At 35.8% G+C, this 23,744-nt stretch overlaps 1 protein-coding gene across 3 annotated transcripts; it reads left to right on the forward strand.

Moving 5' to 3' along the window:
• Nucleotides 1-3,335: 3,335 nt before the first annotated feature.
• Nucleotides 3,336-22,371, forward strand: LRIF1 (ligand dependent nuclear receptor interacting factor 1). Of its 3 annotated transcripts, none has more exons than XM_065907020.1 (4): nucleotides 3,336-3,692; nucleotides 15,952-17,461; nucleotides 18,624-18,896; nucleotides 19,809-22,371. In XM_065907020.1, the coding sequence occupies exons 1-4, from the start codon at nucleotides 3,625-3,627 to the stop codon at nucleotides 20,247-20,249; spliced, it is 2,292 nt and encodes a 763-aa protein (XP_065763092.1). In that variant the 5' UTR covers nucleotides 3,336-3,624; the 3' UTR covers nucleotides 20,250-22,371. The 3 variants fall into 3 exon arrangements, with proteins under 3 accessions (XP_065763092.1, XP_065763106.1, XP_065763097.1); XM_065907025.1 differs by having other exon boundaries at nucleotides 3,622-3,692; nucleotides 15,960-17,461; XM_065907034.1 differs by lacking the exon at nucleotides 15,952-17,461 and having other exon boundaries at nucleotides 3,352-3,692.
• The last annotated feature ends 1,373 nt before the right edge of the window (nucleotides 22,372-23,744 follow it).

The raw sequence follows: 23,744 nt of genomic DNA on the forward strand, positions 1-23,744 counted from the left end.
TTAGTTCTTAGAATATGTTTCCCTTTTATAATATAGGAGAAACAGCAGGTCTTAGTTCATCACTGTAGCAGGATTCAACAAATGTTGTATTATAATTGTTATTTATAGTACTTGAAAAGAAAAATCTCTGCTGTATTTATAGCCATTTCCCCCTTTTATTCTGTATTTTTGCTCTCTCTTTTTTTTTTTTTTTTTTTTGGCTTGATTAACCTCTCTTAACATCTATCTCTAGTGTTGATTTTATCAAAGAATCAGCTTGTGGCTTTGTTAACTTACCGCATTATTATTTACTTCACTTGCTTATTTTTGTTTCCTTTGTATTCTGTTGCTTCTAAAAACATGTCTAAATTGGGTTCTTAAGTTTTTAAAAATTAATTAATTAATTTGACTGTGTTGTGTCTAAGTTTTAGTATGCAAGATCTTCCTTGTGGTATGTGGGATCTTTTTCAAATCTTTTTAGTTACAGCATATGTAACTCGTGTGTTTAAACATTGTTATTTTATGACAAACATTTAAATCACTTAATTTTCATTATAATTTCATCTTTAATTCAGGAGTAATTTAGTAATAGGTTACTCAGTTTCCAAATATGTCTAAAAGCTATTCTTAATTATCTGAATAGCTAATTTTAAACAACCTATGGTTGGTAAACATAGTATGTATAGTATTAATCCTAATCCAGTATGCTATTTTATACATATTCTATATGGTCTCAAAAATAATGTGAATTATTAAATGAATGGAGAGTTATTTACACACCTGATGTCCCACTCTGGTTTATTGAATTGTTTAGAAATTTGAAATCTATGCTTAGCTTTTGTATGTTTTAGCTATTAATTTCTCAGAGATATTTGTCTATAAAGCCATCCTCTACATTTGTTGGTTTGTTACTCTACTCATTTCTGTCAGTTGTTGCTTAAATTTGTCACTCTTTTAGCTAACAAGATCTTTATCTTAATATGCTTGTTTCTCTTTGGTGTCTCATTCCTTTATCCATGCTGTTGTATTATTCTCTGTGCATCAGTTTCTCCATAGAATGTACTATTTTTCACTAGCTGTTAAGAGTAAACAAGTTAATATTTGTAAAGTACTTAGGATAGTGCTTGGCATGTAGTTTCAAGTAGGTGTTTGGTTAGGATAAAAATGGCTAGAGGTGGCCATTGAAACCACAAGCATGTTTAAAGTCACTTTAGGAGACAGGATAGTTTGAGAAAATAAAAGGATCAATGATCAAATTTAGGGAAATCTGTTTAATGGCCATGTGAGGGATAAAACTTCAAAAGAAACTGAAAAGGAGTACACAAAAAAGTAGGAGGGAATTCAAGAAAATACATTACCAATGGCATCAAGTGGAAAGATCAATAAATCTTTAATTAATAAATCTGCTGCTGAATACAGATATAAATAAATGTGATAAACAACATCAACTGAAATAGCTGAATGAGTGGTTTAATGAGTACACTTGACACTCCGATGCATTTCCCAGAACTTCTTTGAGAAATAAAGGTTTTATTCTGCCAACATTCCAACTGGGAATGTTGCCAGCAGACATGCCTTAGCTATGCCTCTTTGAGTAACTGCCTTGGCTAAAGAGATCTTCCTTACTTAAGCTCATGCACCCTTCCCTGGCAAAGCCTGAATTCCACTTGGGAAAGCTTCAAAAGTTCATCTTAATTTTAGAGCTCTATGTGGGATCCTCTAAGGCCTTTGTTAAGACTGGGCATCACAACCTAACTTCTCCCTCTGCCCAACTTTGCTCCCTTTTTTTCCTTTCTAGGCTTCCCTGGTGACTCAATGGTAAGGAATCTGCCAGCCAGTGTGGAAGACTTGGGTTCGAATTCCCAGATAAGGAAGATCCTCTGGAGAAGGAAATGACAACCCACTCCAGTATTCCTACCTGGGAAATCCCATGGACAGAGGAGACACGTTGGGCTACAGTCCATGGGGTCACAAAGAATCCAACAGGACTTACAGCTAAACAACATGCCTTCCTTCCACAGACACTGATCCCTAATAAACTTCCTGCCCACCAAAGTCTATCTGAAGGGTCTGTCTCCCAGGAAACCCAATCTGTGACAATGAGCTTCATTTATGAGAAGTGCTGATGGATATGAGGAGAAGTTAAGAAATGCAAAAATTAAGAAATGAGTGGTGACAAAAATGAAACAAGTCAAGAATGGGCAACTCATTTATGTAATTTTGCTTTCACAGACAGGAGGACGACCAAAACCAAGATAGTAAAAGGGGCTCAACACTCTGCCTCCTCTTTAGTATGGGAATATTTGACTGAAAGATAAATACCACTTACACACACAGGATTCAATATCGCCAAAATTAATCTTTAATGAAGAGTGAATGGTAGTTAAAGCATTACTCTATGATAATCGAGACTTCAAGATCTTTCATCATTTCATTAACGAGTTAGGAGAATGACTAACCAGCATTTTTAAAAGACCAAAATAAACCTTTAACTTGGCTACCATACATCAGTCTCTTAAGTTTACATTTTTACTGCTGGTAGCTGATAAAACTAGATCTTTTAAACCATTCCTCCCACAACTTCCTCCTAGTTCTAGCTGAAGCCAAAGACTCAACCCGTTTCTCAGATAAGAGACTTAACAACAGTAATCAAGAGATGTCTGCCAAGTATTTCTCTGGAAAGTCAGATAAAGATGCCAAAAAGTAAGTCAATACAAGAAATGAAACTTTTGGGGAATTAAAAAACTACATGACAGTGTTATTTCCAGCGAGTATTACGGAGTGGAGGGAGACCGTAGGTTAACTCTCGAGGCAAAGCTTTAAGTAAGAGAATAAAACCCGAGAAACCCTCAGGAAGTAGCAATAAAACAGGCGCTTGCCACAGGCAGGTGTCTTAAAATTTTCTCACTCCAGGAGTGCATATGACTCCGAAAGAACCCTCCAATGTCTTTTAAAGCACGGGCGGAAAAGAAAATTTAGACCAGCGGCAAATACAAAGGGAGGAAATTTGCGATTGCCCCGGAAACATTTTATTTTGCGTAGGCATCTGGAGAATTTTTTTCTGCGACTCGTTACTTGATCCGGAAGAAGAGATGGCAAACATCACCTTTGATTGGATCACAGTACAAGGGCGAGGTGCTAGCGAGCCAGTCATCTTGGCGACCGGATGTGACGATACCGGAAGCTGGCAGGCTGAGCTTTGCTAGCGGGCGGCTTTGGTGGGCGGAGTCGGCCGAGCCCTGCTGGCTCGGCCTTCACGGCTCACCCGGGACCCATAGGGGCGGCGCCATTAAGGCCACGCCTCCAGCGTTGATTCCGGGCGGCTCTGGAGCGAAGTCCCAGGCGCTGAATGGGTGGAGACTCGAGACCCTTCTCTGAGAGGCTAGGGACGGACCCGCCCCGTCAATCTCTTCTATTCTTCCGGTTTTTGGTGGCTGCGCCGCCTCCCTCCGAAGCGTGAGGATACACCCTTTCGAGAGCCTGCCATCCTTCTCCTTTCAGCTTCGAACTCCTCAGAATTGCTCCGGGACAACTCCAGCCCAACATTCTCGTTCTCGCTCTCGCTCTCGTTCTCGTCCCTTGGAGGACCTCGGCCCCGACACTGCCCCCTTTCCTGGATGTACTGGCCCCTCCCAACCCTATAAAATGTCCAATAACCTACAAAGGGTCTTCTTGAAACCTACAGAGGAAAAGTCAGGCAACGCCTCGCATTGGTAAGTACCGGTTTCGAATCTCCCTCGACCCGGCGGCCCCTCTCCCGTATCTGAACAGGATGTTGAGTCGGCCGTCGTTTCCTGACGTTCTGCAATTCAGACGCCTTTGATCCCTCTGGGTGAGCACTCCAGGGAAAGTGCGCGGCAGTTTGGCGCTTAGATCCCTTAGAGCACGTCCCCCTTCAGAGTCTGACGCAGTCAGCCTTTGCCCTGGCGCCGCAGGACTCCAGCGTCTGAATTTCATAGGCTGACAGAGTAGATCTCCATGGGAGAGAAAAATCAACATGGCCGGCGCGCCTTTATGACCAAAATCTTCTGGAAGATTCTCGCGCATTCGCAGAGAAACACGCAGCAATCAGAGCGGATTAGCAAGTGCAGCACAGGTGGCGCTGGACCGTAAGGGAAAATAGCTGTAATGTAAGAGTTTGTGAGAAGGAAAGACTTTTTTTTTTTTTTTCTTTCCCGTGATTGATAAGAATATAGAAACTGAAAACTTGTTTTAAAATAAGGGAATCAATTAAAAAATTTTTTTTCAAATGATAGCTTTATTTGAAGATACAGAAAAATGAAAACAGAGGAATTATCATGTAAAATCCTTTGCAACGGCGTATTTGAAGCAGGTGTAATGAGAATACCATCTCGAATGTAGAGGAACAACATCTGTGAGAGGGGGATTCCTCTATTTCTTAGACACTTATTTGTAAATTTAGACAATAGTGTATCACTAACTCATTTTTTAAAAAAACATTCAAGATGAAGCAAAACGAACAAAATTGTAAGCTAAGGTAGAATATTTTAAGTTAAACTATTCGTGGTTTGTAAGTATATAATAAGTGGTGAGAAAAAAATGTAGAAGAAAATGAGAAGAAGAAACCATAGAAATGGAGATGTAAAAATCATGGAAGAGCATTTATGTTTGAAGAAAACCAGTATCACTAGGTTTAATTCTTGCTTTGCTAGTTACTATTTGTGAGGCCAAGGGACTTGGTTTCCAGTCTGTAAGTAAGAACACCAAGAGGTATTTTAAGGATTAAAAGAATGAATATACTAAAATACTTAGTGCAGTAAACATAGAAAAGCATTGTTTAAATGTTAGCTATTATTATAACTTTAAGGATACAATTTTACTTCTGTAAAAATTTTAGCCCAGGAAGTAGGTAGTTATGAGTAGATATGAAACCTAATTGTGATAAACACTTTAAAAAAGCATGCATAATAATTTAAAACGAAATGATCATCAAAAGTGGTTAGCTAAAACTGCATTGAAAACTGCTAAGAAAGAACCATTGTATTTCAGATCATAACAAGAGCCAACTCTTGTGCATGTATGTTTTTTGTTGGCTTATTTTTGGTGGAAGTTAAGGGGAAAGGCAGAGATAGTGCCTTGTATGGATATGCAAAAATGGAACTAATCTTTAATGGTTGCTGATTTCTTCTATATTGTTTTAATACCTGCATATTTGATAACGTTTGATTTACTCTAGTTTAATACAATTTGTTTCAGAGTTTTATTCTTTTTAAATATCAGAAATTAGAGTAAGAACCTTACTTTTTGTTTATTGTGTACTTTGTTTTCCTGTTTCTACTTTTGTCTGTATTTAAAAACATTGCAAATTGAATTATGTTTTCTACATTTATCAATTATTTGGAGTTTGCTAGCTCATTGGTTTATGCATAATTTTTATCATCTTTGAATGCATTTTTCTTCAAGTCCTTGAGATTTTAAATCACATATTCGGGACATTTGCTAGATGCCTTTCTGAAACTCTTTGACATTTATTTTGGTTACTGATTGCATATTTGATTCTGTTGTTTTATAATTAACAATCTGCAGGACATCCAAAGATACTTTTGTACATAGGTGGATTAATGTCAGCTGTATAGGTTTTTGGAAGCTTCATGGTCTTACATATCAGATAATATTTTTGTTGTACAAAATCATTTTTTATAAGCTTAAAATTATTATATGATTTTCTTATTTTCTATGAATACTTGGAGTTTTCTTGAGTTACCATTTTCCTGCTGTAAAAGCTTTCAGTAATGTAATACAGAATGTTGATTGCTTTAAAAGTGTCTCTTAAATTCATCAGGGTATAAGATGTAAAACCAAAATTTAACCTTATAGTACAAAGGAGAAATCTGGAAGATATCTGTGATAGTAGGCATTAAGCTTATTTAGATTTGGACTTTATATGTAAAGAGCAAAGCGAGAGTCAGAATGGTACAGTTGAGGTACAAAGACCTTGGTAGAGTTAGAGAAAGAAGATAGTTAACAGAGACCTAAGTTCATATTCTAGTTCATCACTTAGTATAGTTAAAACATTTCGTTAAAAACTGTTTACTGAGTGCCTACTGTGTGACAGACTGTACTAAATGGAGAGACTGATTAAAGAATAGGCCATGGACCATGCCCATGAAAAATATTAACATATGGGGGAAATATAACATAATACACTTGTTAATAAAAATTATGCACAGGATGATCCTGTGAGGGCATAGAGAAAGGAAATTGTGGGAAAGGTTTCTGGAGTGCCCAGGTTGGGGAATATTAAGTATTAGCTGTCCAGTTAAAAGATGAATGAAGGCTATACCCAGGCAGAGGAAATTAATTTAAAAAAGAAAAAACAGGTATTACTAGTAATTGGTATTTATTGTTTGAGTCTATACTACAAGTAGGATAAATAGATAGCTCATAAGGATTTGCTGAAGAGATTAGACTTCTCCATTGGAGACCCTTCTGAGGATTTTAAGAAAAGAACTGTTACAGTCACGTGTCAGTTTTAGGTAACTGATGACTGTGGATTTGAGGTGCCAAGTCAGGCGAATAAAGATTCTATTTAAGTTGTCCTTTCAGAGATTCTGAAAGCCTGTGCTAGAATGTAGAGCAAGGGTTGGATTCAAAGAAATACAGAAGGGCAAATGGGCAGATCTTGTCAGTGAATTGGTATGAAGAAAAGTGGGTCAATTATGATGCCAGTTTTCTGGGCAGATATTGGCAAATTAATTGAGATGAGGAATACACCAAGAAAGCGATCAGTGAGATATTTGAATATGAAATTCAGGTAGAATCAAAGCTGGAAATTTGAGAGTCAGAGTTCACAAAGAGACTTGTGAGTCATCAGCTTAGAAGAATTATAATAAAAGCCTGTGACAATATATCCCACAATAATAGGAATTAGGATGCCATGTGATTGGCAGTTGGCTTCTATCCGCCTTTGAGCCTTTGTCTTAAATAGGGAGCTAAATAGGTGTCCTCAGCAGGAGACTTGGTTTGGTTATAAAATGTTTCATTGTCAGTTTGATGTGCATGTAGTTTTGTACAGTGTGTTATTATCTTTGTTTATGTGATTTGAGTGTGTGTGTGTATACGAGAGAGAGACATATACCGGTTAAATGAAATCTATTTCTCTTTAATATCTCAGTTTACGCATGAATTTTGAGGACCGTGTTATATTGAGGTTATGCTAAAGTAAATACAAGAAAGTGAATGGGATTGCCCAAGAAAGCATGTCCTTCTGAATAAGTTCTTTAATATTACTAAACTTCCATTTTCTCAACTATAAAATGGGAATGGCAGTACCTACCTTGTTGAACTGTTTCTTAGGATTAGAGTTAATGACAACTATTTATAGCAACAGCTGTTATGCATATGATGTTATGTGAAATATATTGTCATATATATTATTACATTATGTACTTGTATATGTTATGTATGTGCATAATAGAGTAATAATAATTATAGAGATTATTATAATAATCATAGAGAGTAAGTTGGAAAAAATCTCTTAGCAGCTGAAAATTTTGTGAAATTATCTACAAAATGTTTATTAACCTACAAAAATTTTTTAAAATAAATTATTTTTGGTTACACTGGGTCTTTGTTGCTGAGCACAGGCTTTCTCTAGTTGCAGTGATCAGGGGCTACTCTTGGTCGTGGTGCAGAGGCTTCCCATTGTGCTGACTTCTCTTGTTGCTGAGCACAGGCTCTAGGCACATCATTTTCAGTAGTTACACCACACGGGCTCGTTAGATGTGGCTCACGGGCTCTAGAGTGTGGACTCAGTAGTTGTGGCACATGGGCTTTAGCTATTTGTGATGTGGGGAATCTTCCTGGACCGGGAATCAAACCTGCATCCCCTGCGTTGTCAGGAGGACTCCTATCCACTGTACCATCAGAGAAGTCCTAACCTGCAAGATTTTTATGATTCCCTATCAAATCTGTAAATGCTTCATTCAAAACAAAAAGTCAAAAATGTCAAATCCATGGCTGATTCATGTCAATGTATGGCAAAAACCACTACAATATTGTAAAGTAATTAGCCTCCAACTAATAAAAATAAATGAAAAAAAGTTATATAATAAATTTATTGAATATCTTTTATTAAAGTTCTCACATTTTCAGAAGATTGCCTGATTCATTTACTTGATCTTGGGCAGCAATTATAATATTTTAATGGAAGATGATGTCTAGCATGTATTGGGAGCTTATCAGCATCCCAACCAGTTATAGCAAAACTTAAAAATAAAGAGAGATTCAAAGAAATTAAGTTTACCAAAGTCAATTAATAATTGGGAGAGCTAGGATTAGAAGCCAGTAATCTCCTTAATGCATTTCTCTGTCCTTTTTTAAAGTCTTAAACTGTATAACTTTCCAATGTAATTTCTCAGTTCAAATCCTAATTGATTTAAAGTAATTAGCATGTTGATTATTCTTTGTTTAAGTGACCTAACCAGAGCATGGGATGCAAAATCTGGCTCTAGTTTTAGTTCTAACCTTAGCTAGAAGAATATAATCTTTAGTATCTTAAATGGAAGGTCTCTTCTGTGTCTGAAAAAAATGTGTAATGATGAAAGAAGTATGAATTTCATCCTGGTTTATTACTTCTTTCCTTAGCATTCTGCATTTCTGTTTAATCTTTGGAACTCATTCCATTTATTACTAGGAAATTATGGGTTTTAAAAAAAATTACAGCTTGTAGGATTCAATTTAGCTAATACTGTTAACAGTGTGCCAATTGCTCTATTAGGTATAGAGAACATAGATATGAATAGGTCTCTGGCAGATCATATGAATCTCTACTGATACACTGACATAGAAGAGACTGTATTTTCCATCCCTTTTTCGAGGGGAAGTGGAAAAGAGAAAAAAACTGGATCAGATTTTTAAAAAGAGTTTGTGTAGTATAAATATTTTTTTTATAAAATGAATACAGGAGTCATATAGTGAAGTATGTGAATGACCTCTTGGAAGCCTGTGTGATTTGCTTAACTACTGTGCTGATTAAAATGTGTTTACGTATGTGCTAAGTCGCTTCAGTGGTATCTGACTCTTTGTGACCCTGTGGGCTGTAGTTGGCCAGATTTTTCTGTCCATGGGATCTACCAGGCAAAAATACTGGAGTGGGTTGCCATTTCCTCCTCTAGGGGATCTTCCTGACCCAGGGATTGAACCCACAACTCTTACGTCTCTTGCATTGGCAGGCAAGTTCTTTACCACTAGTGCCATCTGGGAAACCCTTAAAAGACTACATGTTAGTTGCTCAGTCATGTCCCACTCTTAGGGACCCCTGGGACTGTAGCCTGCCAGGCTCCTCTGTCCATGGAACTCTCCAGGCAAGAATACTGGAATGGGTTGCCATTTCCTTCTCCAGCAGGTCTTCCTTACACAGGGATGAAACCCAGGTCTTCTACATTGCAGGCAGATTCCATACCATCAGAGCCACCAGGGAAGTCCAAACTGTGTTATCCACTATGCAAATAATTATAAAAGCATGGATTCTGTTCTGTTGAAACTTCTAATCTGTTAGCCAGATATTACTGACAGATGAAATACATTAACTAAACAATACAGATATTGAGGCATTTTAATGTGTTTGAAATATTTCAAAGAGTTGCATTATTTTTTATATAATTTTGTTAGGGCCTTCTGTGCTTGGTATTGGAAGAACAGAAAGTAAATGATATAGTCTCTGACCATAAGGAGTTTCAGCCTTACTGAAGAAAACAATAGTTTACTCATTTTAAAAAATTAACTAATAGATTAAAGACAATACAGAAAGCATTATATAACACGTGGCATTAATGGCAACAACAAGAGTGCTTTAGGGATTCCAAGTTGGGAGAAATTAATGTGAACTTGAGTGTCTAGGAGATAGTTCATGGAGAAAATGTATTGGTCCTCAATTTATAACTGTTTTAAATTGTTAGAGAAGAAAAAAAATGGTTAGAGTAAATATTGTACATGGGACAATCCAGAATAGTAAAGACCTTTATGATAAGACCAGAGATTTTATGTTGAGATGTTATAGGAGATTGGTTGGGACTAGGTTGTAGATGATTTTAACCTCAGACTGAATTGGCAGTGATGAATTATTGAAACTTTGAGCAAGAAGGTAACAGGATGGAAACAATGATTTAGTCTGCCAGAGATACATCATAATAATGGCTGCAGTCAAGAAATCTAGTTTAAAAATCAGAGGCAAAAAATATAGGAATGAGATAATGAGGACAGGACACAAGGTGATACAGGTCTGATCTAGGAAATAGAAATGGCGAAGACAAAGAGAATATGACAAAGAGCTGTAAAAAAGGGGGGAAGAATATAGACTTGGTGATTCATTTGGTATACATTTATTGTATGTTTATCCTTTGAAGGTATCTAGGTATCAATACAAAGTACTCTGAGTGAATTAAAGGTGAATAAGGAGGGTGGTGAAGATAGAGATGGCTAGATACTGTAAGACCTAAGTGACTTGGAAAATAATATGCTGACACATGACTGGATGGTAAGAAAGAGTATTAGTTTTCAATACAGAGTAATTTTAACTTAAGTAATGGTTTTAAAAGTGAAAATATTTGGTCAGACATTACAAATATGGAATTGAGATAAATATTAAAGAATCAGAATGAATAAATAGAGATAAATAATAAATAGAGTCATTATTGCAAAGGAGATAATTGAAGCCAATAGATGAAGCTTTGAACTGTTACCTTGATGCAATCTTTATGCAAGAATGCCTTTAAAAATAGTTTTTTAAAATTGAAGTATGGTTGATTTACAAAGGAATGTCTTGAAAGAAAAATAGTCATGAACTGTACTATCAGGAGTAGTCATAGTTGGATGCTTAAAATGCAGAAAATTAATAAGAAGTGGAACAGTAAGAAAGACAAAAGAAATACTGCACACAATGGAAACCGTGTTTGGAAGAGGTTCAAGATAGATAATTAGCTACCAATGTTAGCTTCAGCAGAGAGCACCTAGGAAATGAAGACAGAGTAAGCCAGATTTAACTGTGAGGACATACTTGGTAATCTTTGGAAATAAGGTGCAGTAGAATATGGGGGAAAAATAGATTGAAGACAGTGAGCTTCAAGTCAACTTTCTAGCATATCAGCAACAGAAGGTTGGTAGATGGTCTTAATTGTGGTTCATTAACACCATGTACCAACTTCCTGTCACTGAATTGAAGCACCCACCTCCTAATCATCTCTCTAATCCAAATGACTTCAGCATCTATGTGGGTAATCTCTTTTGTCTCCTGGTCTTTCAATACAAAGATCTTTTTTCTTCAATGTTTTCTCCATTCTGTCACCATCAATCCACTTCTGTAGTTGTTATCAGATGAAATTGCTGCATTTACAAAATTCTTGGTTTTAGGCATCCTGCTTTCCAAACACCAGTTCCTGTATTTTAGGTTAGTTGTTTTAAGTACTCCCATGCTGACTTTTTTTATCTGGCCCTTCAGTCCATTCCCTTTATTTTCTCCCTATGAAAGTGAAAAAGTGAAAATGTTAGCCACTCAGTGATGTCTGACTCTTTGCAACCTCATGAACTGTAGCCTGCCAGGCTCCTCTCTCTGTGGAATTCTCCAGGCAAGAATACTGGAGTGGGTATCCATTGCCTTCTCTAGGTCTTCTCAACCCAGGGATCAAATCTGGCTCCTTTACATTGTAGGCAGATTATTTACTGTCTGAGCCACCAGGGAAGCCCCTTTCTTCCTAAATGTTAGCCTTTATGTTCTCATTTTCATCCCATCTAGTATAGATTCTGCATTTCATTATTTAAAAGAAATTTTCAGTACCCTAAAATCATTTGCTCCTCTTTGACTTTTGTTACACCCTTCTGAAGTCACTGCAGCCTTGGATGAACTTAGTGATAACACTTTCTTTTTGGCTATACCTAGTAAAACAAGGAGACTCACCAGCACAGTTGGTATCACTATAAATTAATGATTGTTACCTACCTCCCTGGGCCCTTAACACTGTCTGATGACTCTGATATTTTCTAAAGTCAGCTTATTCTTGCTGAAAGACTGTTTTTGCATCTTTTTGATTTCTTGAAATTTCTCCCTATTTTTGCTCTTCTTAGCAAATGGTGTTATGTTCTTATTTCACAGTGCAAATAAAAGTCACTAGATCAGAATTACCTCAACCTTGTAATGCCAAAGCTTTAAACTTACCTCCAAATGTACCTAACTTCTCTTCCAATGAAGAGAGACATTTCTCCAGGTCTCTTCACCTGACTTGTGGTCTCAATTTCCTACCTTCTTTTCAAACTTTACATTATTAATTACCCCTCTTGCTCCTTTATTTCAAGTCTCTTCCATTTGGTTACTCACATGAATACTTATGCTCAAGTTCAGGGATCCTCAATTTCTGGATCTAATGCCTGATGATCTAAGGTGGAGCTGATGTCATAACTAATGTAATAATAATAGAAATAAAGTGCATGATAAATGTAATGTAATTGAATCATCCTGAAACCATTCCCCCACTCCAGTTCATGGAAAAATTGTCTTCATGAAACCAGTCCCTGGTGCCAAAAAGATAGGGGACTGCTGCTCTAGTTCACCTAACATTTAAAAAAAAAAAAAAGTCTCCTCTTTGACCCCATTTAGTTTCCAACTACTTGCCAGTTTTCCCCTTTCCCTTTACATCCAAAGTTCATAAAAGTGTTATCTATCCTTGCTGTTTTCATATTCTTTCTTCATATTCACTCCTACCAACTTCTTTCCACACAAAACTGCCCTTTAATGCCATCAGTGATCCTCATGCCATTAATTCCTGTATACATTTTTAATCTGCCTTCTCTTTGGTCTCTCAGAAACTTTGAGTGGAATTACCCAGTTTTCTTGAAACTCTCTCTTCCTTTGTGTTCAATTGCATCAGAATCTCTTGGTTTCTTTTTTACCACTCAGAGAAACTGGGAAGTTGATGAAACATTTTAAGTAGGGAAGAGCCAGCCAGCTTTAAGAGTGCTAAGTAATTTGAAGAGAAGATGATAGACTGAAGAAAAGATCGGTTGTTAAGCTACCATAACAGACCAAGCCAGAGATAGACTGGAGTGGGAACAATTGATTTGGAAACAGTTGAATAGATCAAGAGAAATTTAGGAAATGGTATCAACAGGATTTTGAGATAGGTTGGATACATATGGTTAGAAAGCTGGAATTGTTTAGATTTGGGCATCTAAGATAGTTGGGATACCATTTATTGAAGGAAGAACACTGGAAAAGACTCTGTTTAGTTTTAGATGCATTTGAGATTCTGAATGGAAATGTGAAGAGGGAAGTTGGACATATAAGCCTGACTCAAAAGAGCTAAGATATAAATATTTGAATTGTTGTATATAGATGGTAATTTAAGTCATGTATATAAAATAAATCATCTGGAGCAAAGCTTATTGAGTAGGAAGAGTTCACTTTAAACTTTGTTGAATTCCAACATTTTAAGGCTGATTCAAGGATGGAGTTGGCAAAGACTGAGTAACCACTACAAAGATAGAAGAATATGGTATCTAGGAAGCCTTGGGAAGAAAATGTTTTAAGAAAGGAGTCAACATGTTTGTTGTCATCCAAATAGATCATCATCTCAATGATAATTGCCTATCTACATGTTCATGTACCCAACAGTTTTAAGTTCTTTTAGGGATTGTGGGTTGAACTACATTAGAAGCTAGCAAACATTTTCTGTAAAGGGCTAGATAGTAAATATTTAAGCTATATAGGCCATATAATCAGAGGAGGCAATGGCAACCCACTCCAGTACTCTTGCCTGGAAAATCCCATGGACAGAGGAGCCTGGTGGGCTGCCGTCTATGGGGTCGCGCAGAGTCGGCCACGACTGAAATGACTCTTAGCAGCAGGCCATATAATCTCTGCTGCAACTGCTGAACTCTTGTTGCAGCATGAGAGCAGCCATGTACAGTACATAAAAAGTGGTGGGGGTGACTATCTACTAATAAAACTTTATTTATGGATAGTGAAATTCATAATTTTTACATATCACAAAATATTTGTGATTTTTTAAAAAAAGATTTTAAAAAAACATTCTTAGCTTGTGTACTGCATAGAATTTTTTTACTTTTTTTAAATTTATTTTTATTAGTTGGAGGCTAATTACTTTACAGTATTGAAGTGGGTTTTGTCATACATTGACATGAATCAGCCATGGAGTTACACGTATTCCCCATCCCGATTCCCCCTCCCACCTCCCTCTCCACCCGATTCCTCTGGGTCTTCCCAGTGCACCAGGCCTGAGCACTTCTCTCATGCATTCAACCTGGGCTGGTGATCTGTTTCACTATAGATAATATATATGTTTTGATGCTGTTCTCTCGAAACATCCCACCCTCACCTTCTCCCACAGAGTTCAAAAGTCTGTTCTGTACATCAGTGTCTCTTTTTCTGTTTTGCATATAGGGTTATCATTACCATCTTTCTAAATTCCATATATATGTGTTAGTATGCTGTAATGTTCTTTATCTTTCTGGCTTACTTCACTCTGTATAATGGGCTCCAGTTTCCTCCATCTCATTAGAACTTACTCAAATGAATTCTTTTTACTTTGATTTGTATTAATACCTGAGGCTTAAAAAACACCTTTAGGCAGTAAAACATATGTTTACACTACTGAGAATTCTAATTATTATTTCATTATTTTTCATCTGATCTTAGTCATATAAGGCCATGTTAACTGTATAGGACATGGACTCTGTACCCATATTGCTAGAATTTAGCATAAGAGACAGTACATAAACTGGTAAAAAAAAAATTAAGATATGGTAAAAACTTGTGATATATATACCATGAAGAAAATTAACAAATGTAATGTTATTAATTATGAAGGAGGAGCAAAGGTAGTTAAAAGTGGCCAAAGGATGTATCTTCTGGGAAATATCATTTATGTTGAGACTTAAGTTACATGGGTGGATGAAGAATAACTAATTAATAACTAATCAGCATGTGTGATGACCCTGATTCCCATACTAAGGGTTTAGTATTTTCCAAGAGCTGAAGTTTGGTTTTAGGTATATAGCTTTAGGTGTCTGCATTTAACTAATCTACAGATAATTGGTTATACAGTCTGATACTGTTATGTATTGATTTTTTTTTTTTAATCAGCAACCTGTGCTAAGTAATAGCTAATAACTATCAGGATCAAAATAGGCTGTTAAAAAGAAATACTGACTTCCAGTGTATTTGATAGCTTACTGTGAATGATGTTGTTCATATTCCATATTCATTGAAAGCCATTCAGCTGAAATGATGTTGCTATTAAAATATGGATTGACAGTTGAAACTAATATGACTAATTGTCATACCAAGAGCTATTTAGTACTAAATGTCAAACATACTGAAATCAAAGAAGAATCTGCTTTCTACATGAGTAATTCAGTTTAGTCTCCAGACACGTGATGCATGAAGGTGGTGTCTTAAGAGATGCATTGAGCAAAAGAATAGCTGACAATAGAACTTGTCATTGTCAGTGAGAATAACACAGAACAGATTAGCTAGGGAAAGAAAAGAGCAAGGGAAATAGAATGACGTAAATGGGGGTAAAATGAGAATCATGGTCAGTAATAGTAAAGAAGAAGGACTAGAGGAAAGAATTTAATTAAGGAAAAGAAGAAGGGAGAATACGTGGTTTAAGAGGAGCATATTCTAGTAAGTGAAATTTTATACAAGATAAAACCTTAGAAAAGTCTACTTTTAGTCTTAGAAATAATGCTAATATCTCATATGCATTGCCTAATCATATGAGAAAATCTAAATCAAAGCTTGCCATATCTTTGATTATCTCTTCTACTTCAAAATCTTTCTTTTGCAGTATTTCACTTTGAAAACTCAAAGTGTCAAATTACATACTTATATTTTATAAATTTTTACTTTTTAAAAATAATATTTACAAATACTTGTTTTTAAATAAAATGTATATACCATGTAGTATGTTGTATTTATTTACTCAATCTTTTTTTAAGTGTTTCAGGCTGCATGTACCAAGTAGTTCAGACGATTGGCTCGGATGGAAAAAATCTTCTGCAATTACTTCCAATTCCTAATTCCTCTGGAAATCTTATGCCACTAGTTCAATCTTCAGTCATGTCTGATGCTTTGAAAGGGAATACAGGAAGTCCAGTTCAAGTTACTTTTCAGACTCAGATTTCCAGCTCTTCCACAAGTGCATCAGTTCAATTGCCCATTTTTCAGCCAGCCAGTTCTTCAAACTATTTTCTTACAAGAACAGTAGATACAGCAGAAAAAGTTAGAGTTACTTCTGTGGGAACTGAAAATTTTACCTCATCAGTTTCTAAAGTTCAGAGTCATGGTGTGAAAATTGATGGACTCACCATGCAAACATTTGCTGTTTCTCCCTCTTCAACACAAAATGATTCATCTTACATTTTAGTAAATACCCAGAGTCTCCCAATGACTGTGAAGTCTCCGGTTTTGCCTTCTGGGCATCATTTACAGATTCCAGCCCATGCTGAAGTGAAATCTGTACCAGCGTCATCATTGCCTCCTTCAGTTCAGCAAAAGATACTTGCAACTGCCACCACAAGTACCTCAGGAACAGTTGAGCCCTCCCAAATACCTACTGTTATTTATGTATCTCCTGTAAATACAGTGAAAAATGTAGTTACCAAGAACTTTCAAAACATTTACCCAAAACCTGTTACAGAAATAGCAAAGCCAATGATTCTAAACACCACACAGATTCCAATGAATGTTGCTAAAGAGACACAGTTAAAAGGTGGTCAGCATTCTCAAGCTGCTTCAGTGAAATGGATTTTTCAAGAAAATCTACAGCCTTGCACTCCATCTCTTGTTCCTGTTAAATCTTCAAATAATGTGGCTTCAAAGATTTTAAAAACTTTTGTAGATAGAAAAAATTTGGGAGATAACACTGTAAATATGCCACCATTGAGTACCATCAGTCCTAGTGGGACACAATCCAAAAGTATGCCTATTAAAGATAATGCTTTGGTTATGTTTAATGGGAAAGTCTATCTCTTGGCTAAAAAGGGGACAGATGTTTTGCCATCACTAATTGACAAACAGAATTCAGTTTCTTCTGATATTCCACCAAGAAAAGATGCATCACAGATAGTGAGTTCAAGTCCAGTCACAGAAATATCCAGAGAGGTTGTAAATATTGTTTTGGCTAAAAGTAAATCTTCCCAGATGGAGACAAAATCAGTTTCAAATACTCAGCTTGCTTCCATGGCCAATTTAAGGGCAGAGAAGAATAAGAAAGTGGAGAAACCATCTCTTTCTGCCCCAAACCCACATAGTATGAACCAATCTATTAACTACTTAAAGCAGAGTAAGACTTTATTCTCAAAGTCAGTCTTACCAGATGGATTTAGTACAGGACAAAATGCCCCCAGGAAAGGAAATGTCATCCAGAGCGTAGAGAAAATAAGTTCCTCTGTTGATGCAACAACTGTTACTTCACAACAGTGTGTTTTCAGAGACCAAGAACCAAAGGTAATTTTCCCATGTCAGGGTGTTCTTTTTAATCTTATGTATATAGAAAATTTTTCTCTCTTGATTCTTAAAGTTAGTTATCTATGATACCTCTTTTTCCCTCCTCTCCCATCCCCCTTTTCATCATATACATACCATACACACATGAATGCTTAATCCAAAGCTTTCATTTGAGGGAAATGTTTGAGAAGTGTAATAGAGCCCAAATGGTATTTTTCTCTTGAATCATTTGGCATGCCAAATCTTAAAAGCAAAATTAAACAAACAAATCACAGAGCAACAAGATTTAGAAGAGTTGGAGAAGGATAATGTGAATCCACAGCTTCGTAAAATTGTGTGTGTAAATACATATGCATGCTTATATTTGTACACATAAGTATATGTACATACATATATTTAAGAGCTTAGTTTTAGTATATGAAGAGATTAATGTTATGCCTAGAGGAGAGCTGGGATTTGTTTGTTTGTTTTGTGGTAGGGAGCTATCTGGCAGTTTTTTAGGTAGATGGTGGAAGGGGTAGGACCTGACTAATTTAACACCTTTCATTCATATGTGGAAAAAATTTATCAACATCTTGATTGTGTTTTTTTTAATATACAAGTTTCCCTTTCCTTTTTCTAGCCCTTCTTTCTGACTCCTCATTCAGTTACCCAACATATCCACGTAATTATTTCTGTTGTACTTAGTGTATGTGTGACCTCTAAATATTTGTACTTAGAGGTCTACTTAGTAATGTCAGTATTTTCCCCTTTTGTACAGAATTCATTGAACTCCAGGAATATAATGAGGTAAATTCTGATTAAGTACAAGATTGATTAAATGTATAAGGATTTTTCAGAAAATGACAGTTTCCAACATAATGTCATATAGATTATTTTCACCTTGTTATTAGTCTGTATTCTCATTTCATTTGTTTGAGAATTGACTACCTGTTATTTCCTAGTACAAGAAAGTAAAATTGTTGGGGAGTATTTTGGTTTTGCCCAGTAAAGTTCAGCTTTTCGAATGTGGGTGGTAAGGTAAGAGGAATGCAATCTGACCATTTAGGACTTTAAAGCATGGCATTTTAAGGAAGATGAGGTAATTACTTAGTTGCTAGTGTGATAAAATAGCTTAAGTAATTGGCAGTATTGTTTGTGTGTTTTCTTTTCCTATTTCCAGATCCAGAATGAGATGGCATCAACACTAGAAAAAGTTACTCAAGAAAGAAATGACAAGAACAGTTCTCAACGAAGAAGCAATAAGGCGTCATATCTGAAGAGTGATGCTGAACTTAAAAAGATATATGGTATCACTAAAGATTTGAGTGTGTGCCTTACTCGGATTCCTCAGCAGTTGGACTCTGGAGAAGGTTTTGATTCCTTTAGCCCTTTGGTGAAGAATGAAACTTACAAAGAGGCAGAGTTTATAGTGAAGGAGGAAGGGAGAAAACAGGTAATAGATTTTAAAGTGTCCTTTGTAGGTACTCCAAAGATACATGAATGTATTAATTTTCTTGATTTTTATTTTTTAGTCTTATGTATTAATATGAATGATAGTTCTTACCAAATTTGCGTCTATATGTATTATACCAAAACATATAAGAAAATAAAGGTAAAAAGATAAACATGTAAAAAGATATCCCCAGTTAATTAAAATGTTGTTTAGGGAATTCTCTGGCAGTCCAGTTGTTAGGACTCCACGTTCTCACTGTCAAGGACCCAATCCCTAGTCAGAGAACTAAGATCCCTCAAGCTGCACAGTGTTGCCAAAAAAATTTAAAAAGGAAAATAAATGACAGAAATGTAGGGAAAATATAAGCAAGTAGATATTCACTACAATATGGCTTTTAATATAAGTCTTAAGAGAAATCTATACAATAATGATGAACAAAAAAATCCCTGTAGCTTTGCCTACTGTCATTCTACTTATAAATGTTTCCTTATTGTTTAATATCCTGAACTTCAGATCAGAAACCAGTCAACCTTTCCCAGTGATAATCTTTTATACGTGCCTACTGTGCAGATGAAAAAAAATGTTAAATATGTTAAATCTATTTCTTAGGCTCTTCACAGATGATTGTTACGCTTTTGTAGTAGATCAATATAGCTTCTAATAGTTGATTTAAGCAGGAAAATGTGAATTAGGCAATTTATTCTCAGTGAATATCATTGGGACATTGCCATTCGCTTTGATACCATACAGTGGCAAACATTACTTTCTTCCTGCAGTTGTTCTCAGTAGTTTTGTTGAGTTGAATTTAATGGCTAAATATTTGTAACTGGAAACATTTTTAAATTCAAGAGCACAGTATATATTCAGCAATAATATTTTGTTTTTCTTTTGAAATCTTATTCAAAATTGCAGCAGGGTATTGATAAGAAAAGAAAAGCAAAAACCACTAAGAAAATGGATCGTCCAAAGAAGAGAAGAACCAATAGTATTAATAACACAACTATAAATGGAGGAGCTAATGTCCCCAGTTCCCAGCTCATTAGCAGTATTTTACCAACTTCAGATGTGTCAAACCATAACATCCTCACAAGCTGCAACAAAACCAGAGAAGAAAAGAGAACTGAGGTAGAGCATTGTACTTATGGAAACCAAGAAAAAGGCACATTGAGCTCAAGTACAGCATTTGAACAAAGCCATTCCTTTAATAAAAATTATACTGAAGATATTTTCCTGATGACACCACCAGAGTTAGAAGAAACCATTAGAGATGAAAAGATAAGAAGACTTAAGCAAGTGCTGAGAGAGAAAGAAGCAGCTCTTGAAGAAATGCGTAAGAAGATGCATAAAAAATAATAAAATGGCTGTTCTTAAAGGCATCAGTGAAATAGCTGTGTTTTTTCATATACTTTTGCATTGTTATAGGTACATTCTGAAAGTATTTTTGAATGTGAAAATTGTCTTTTCATCAGCTGATTATAAAATTTTATGTAAGAAATACAGAAAACGTTAACTCACATTTGACTTATGAATAACTCATGGGATATCTGAACCTTTGTCTATAGATACCTTTTTTTGGAAGGAAAATTTTTCTATTTTTCTATTACTTCAACTAGAATTCCCGAAGTTTGAATATTTGTTATTGTTTGTATGTTTAGCTAAATTGCTCAGATGTTATTCCAGCAATAGTTGATTATTATGTACTTTTAAAATTATATAATCCAAGATAGGAAATCAGCTCAAAGCTTAACTTTACCATTGTCCTTGTATCTTTATATGTCTCTTTACCCATAAAATGACAATACCTTCTACTCACCATTGTTGCAAGTTTTTCTTAAATTTTATGAAAGAAAATGTATTATAGCAGCATTATTAAAAAATTCAAACATTTCTCAAGAATGAGGGATGTTTGTTTTGTAACTTTTACAAAGTAGTTTCTTATGATACAAAATGGGTTTTAGAATTCAGGCTATATAATGTGTTGTTTGCTTAAAGTGGTATGTTATCTCTAGGCAAATGCTTCCCTTTTTTGAAATATGTAAATATATGACTTAAGACTGTATGAAAAGTAAATCTGAACATGGCCACATTTAATAATTTTTAAAATTGTAAAGTGTAGCTTTTCTTAATAGAGCCAGACATTTTTATCTCTGGTTATCTTTGATTTGGAGAGTTGGAGAGTGGCATAGAGATAGGGATTAAGGGGAAGGAGGAAAAGGTTATTTTTAAGAAATGATAAATTCCTGGAAGTAAGGTCAAATAAAACCTGGACATTGGCAACAAAATAGAAGACAGAAAGTCAGAAAATACTGAGAGGGAATAAAACAAATGCAAACTGAGTATCAACTAGATTCTCCTGCCCCCCCCCCCTTTTTTTTGGTAGCAACTTTATTAAGGTAATTTGCATATTGTAAGTTTCACCCTTTTGAAGTGTACAGTTATTCACAGAGTTGTGTGACCTTCAACATGACCTAATTTTAGATAATTTTCATTATCACCTAGAAAACTTCATACTCATTAGCAGTCACTCCCTAGACCTTTCTTTCCCCATCCCTTGGCAACCCTCCAGTACACTTTCTGTCTCTCTAAATGTGCATAGTTTAGACAGTCATATGCATGGAATGAACCATTCAGTATATTTTCCTTTGTGACTGATTTCTTTGAGTTAGTTTAGTATTTTCAAGGTTCGTCTGTGCTGTCACATGTATTCATACTTAATTTTTTAAATTGCTAATATTCCATTGTATGAATATACCATACTTTGTTTATCCATTCGTTTATGGACATTTGGGTTGTGTATACTTTGGCTACTAGGATGTTATATTGCTGTGTTTTTCTGAATGTTTGGGTATATGTTTTTGTGTGGATATAATGTTTTCAAGTCTCTTGGGTATATACCTAGGAGTGTAATTGCTGGGCCATACCCTAACTTTGAGGAGCTGCCAGATTATTCCAGGCAGATTTTTCTCCCCCTTCACCCTATTTTGTTAAGGATGCCAGTGACTACCATGTTGCTAGATCCAGTGGTCAGTTCTCAGTCTTCTTAGTTTATCTATCTGTGGGGAGATTAGTTCATGAATTAATTACCTCCTTTGAAAAAAAAAATTAAGCTTTAAAAAAAGAAGCAGTACATGCCCATTGTGGGAAAATTGCAAATACAACAATCTAAAATATTAAAAATTCACTTTCCTATCAAGCTAAAATATTAAATATTGGAGCTTGGGGATACATAGTTAAAGGCTATCAGTAAATAGATACCATTTGAAGCCATATGTCTGAATAACTTCACTTAGGGAAACTATAAACAGAGAAGAAGGTGAAATTGTGGGCTCATGTCTTAGTACAATTAAAGATTGGGAAAAGGGCAGTCTCAAATGTATTTTGAGAATCAGAAGCTTCTTGAATGAATTGTATTTATAAATCCTTGGATAGTGCCTGGCAGCGATGTATCAGTATTTGTTAAATAAAATCATCCTAATAGACATATTGCATCCATTTTCATTTCATTTCATTTTCTTTACCTCCTCCTTTTGATGTTTTCTGCTTTTATTATTAAGGTTTTGCTGCTTATGGAATTATCGAGCACCCATTTCTTCTGATAATAAGTTCCATAATATGGAAATGTAGCTTGAATTCTTTAGAGCAAAATTCTCAAAGTTTATTTATACTGATGGTCTCAAACTCTTATTTCTCATTCTGAAATTCACTCAAATTAGGGTTTTATCATTATCACTCCATTAAAGCTATTTTTCTCAAGGTCTTCAAATATCACCATATTGTTAAATCTAATGATCAATGCTTAGTCTTTATCTTACTTGACCTGTCAGCAGCATTTGACAGTTTTTTTAAGTCTGTCATTGAAATTTGATACTATTTTCTTGGGCCCCAAAATCACTGCAGATGGTGACTGCAGCCATGAAATTAAAAGAATCTTGCTCCTTGGAAGAAAAGCTATGACCAACCTAGACAGCATATTAAAAAGCAGAGACATTACTTTGCCCACAAAGGTCCATCTAGTCAAAGCTGTGGTTTTTCCAGTAGTCATGTATGGTGTGAGAGCTGAACGGTAAAGAAAGCTGAGCACAAAAGAATTGATGCTTTTGAGCTGTGGTGTTGGAGAAGACTCTTGAGAGTCCCTTGGACTGCATGGAGATCAAACCAGTCCATACTAAAGGAAATCAGTCCTGAATATACTTTGGAAGGACTGGTGCTCAAGCTGAAGCTCCAATACTTTTGGCCACCTGATGCAAAGAATTGACTCATTGGAAAAGACCCTGATGCTGGGAAAGATTGAAGGTGGGAGGAGAAGGGGACGACAGAGGATGAGATGGTTGAATGGCATCACCAACGACAGAGGATGAGATGGTTGGATGGCTAGATATGAGTTTGAGCAATCTCTGGGAGTTGGTGATGGACAGGGAAGCCTGGAGTGCTGCAGTCCATGGGGTCACAAAGAGACAACTGAGCAACTGAACTGATACACACACCTGTACCAAGCAAGATGTGTTTCTGTTGCTCCAAAGAGTTTCCATGTTCCTGTTTCTAGTCAATTTCTCATTTCTCCATCCAGTCGGGCACAACTGAGTGACTGAACAACAACATTGAAATTTGTTCTTCACTCTTGCTACCAAGACATATTCTTGATTTCCTACTACCTTATTGGTTGCTCCTTCTTAGTCTCATTATTTTTTCCCTCCTCCATGATCTCTTAATGTTGAAGTTACATACAGCTCAGTCCTGGTGTGTCTTTGATTTTACACCTATATTCACTTATGATAGTCTCATCTAGTTCTCATGAATTGAAATACCATCTATATACAGGAACTTTTCTCTGAACTTCAACATTGTGTA

This window comes from Muntiacus reevesi, chromosome 1, assembly GCF_963930625.1.
Source record: "Muntiacus reevesi chromosome 1, mMunRee1.1, whole genome shotgun sequence".
NCBI classification, from domain to species: domain Eukaryota; kingdom Metazoa; phylum Chordata; class Mammalia; order Artiodactyla; family Cervidae; genus Muntiacus; species Muntiacus reevesi.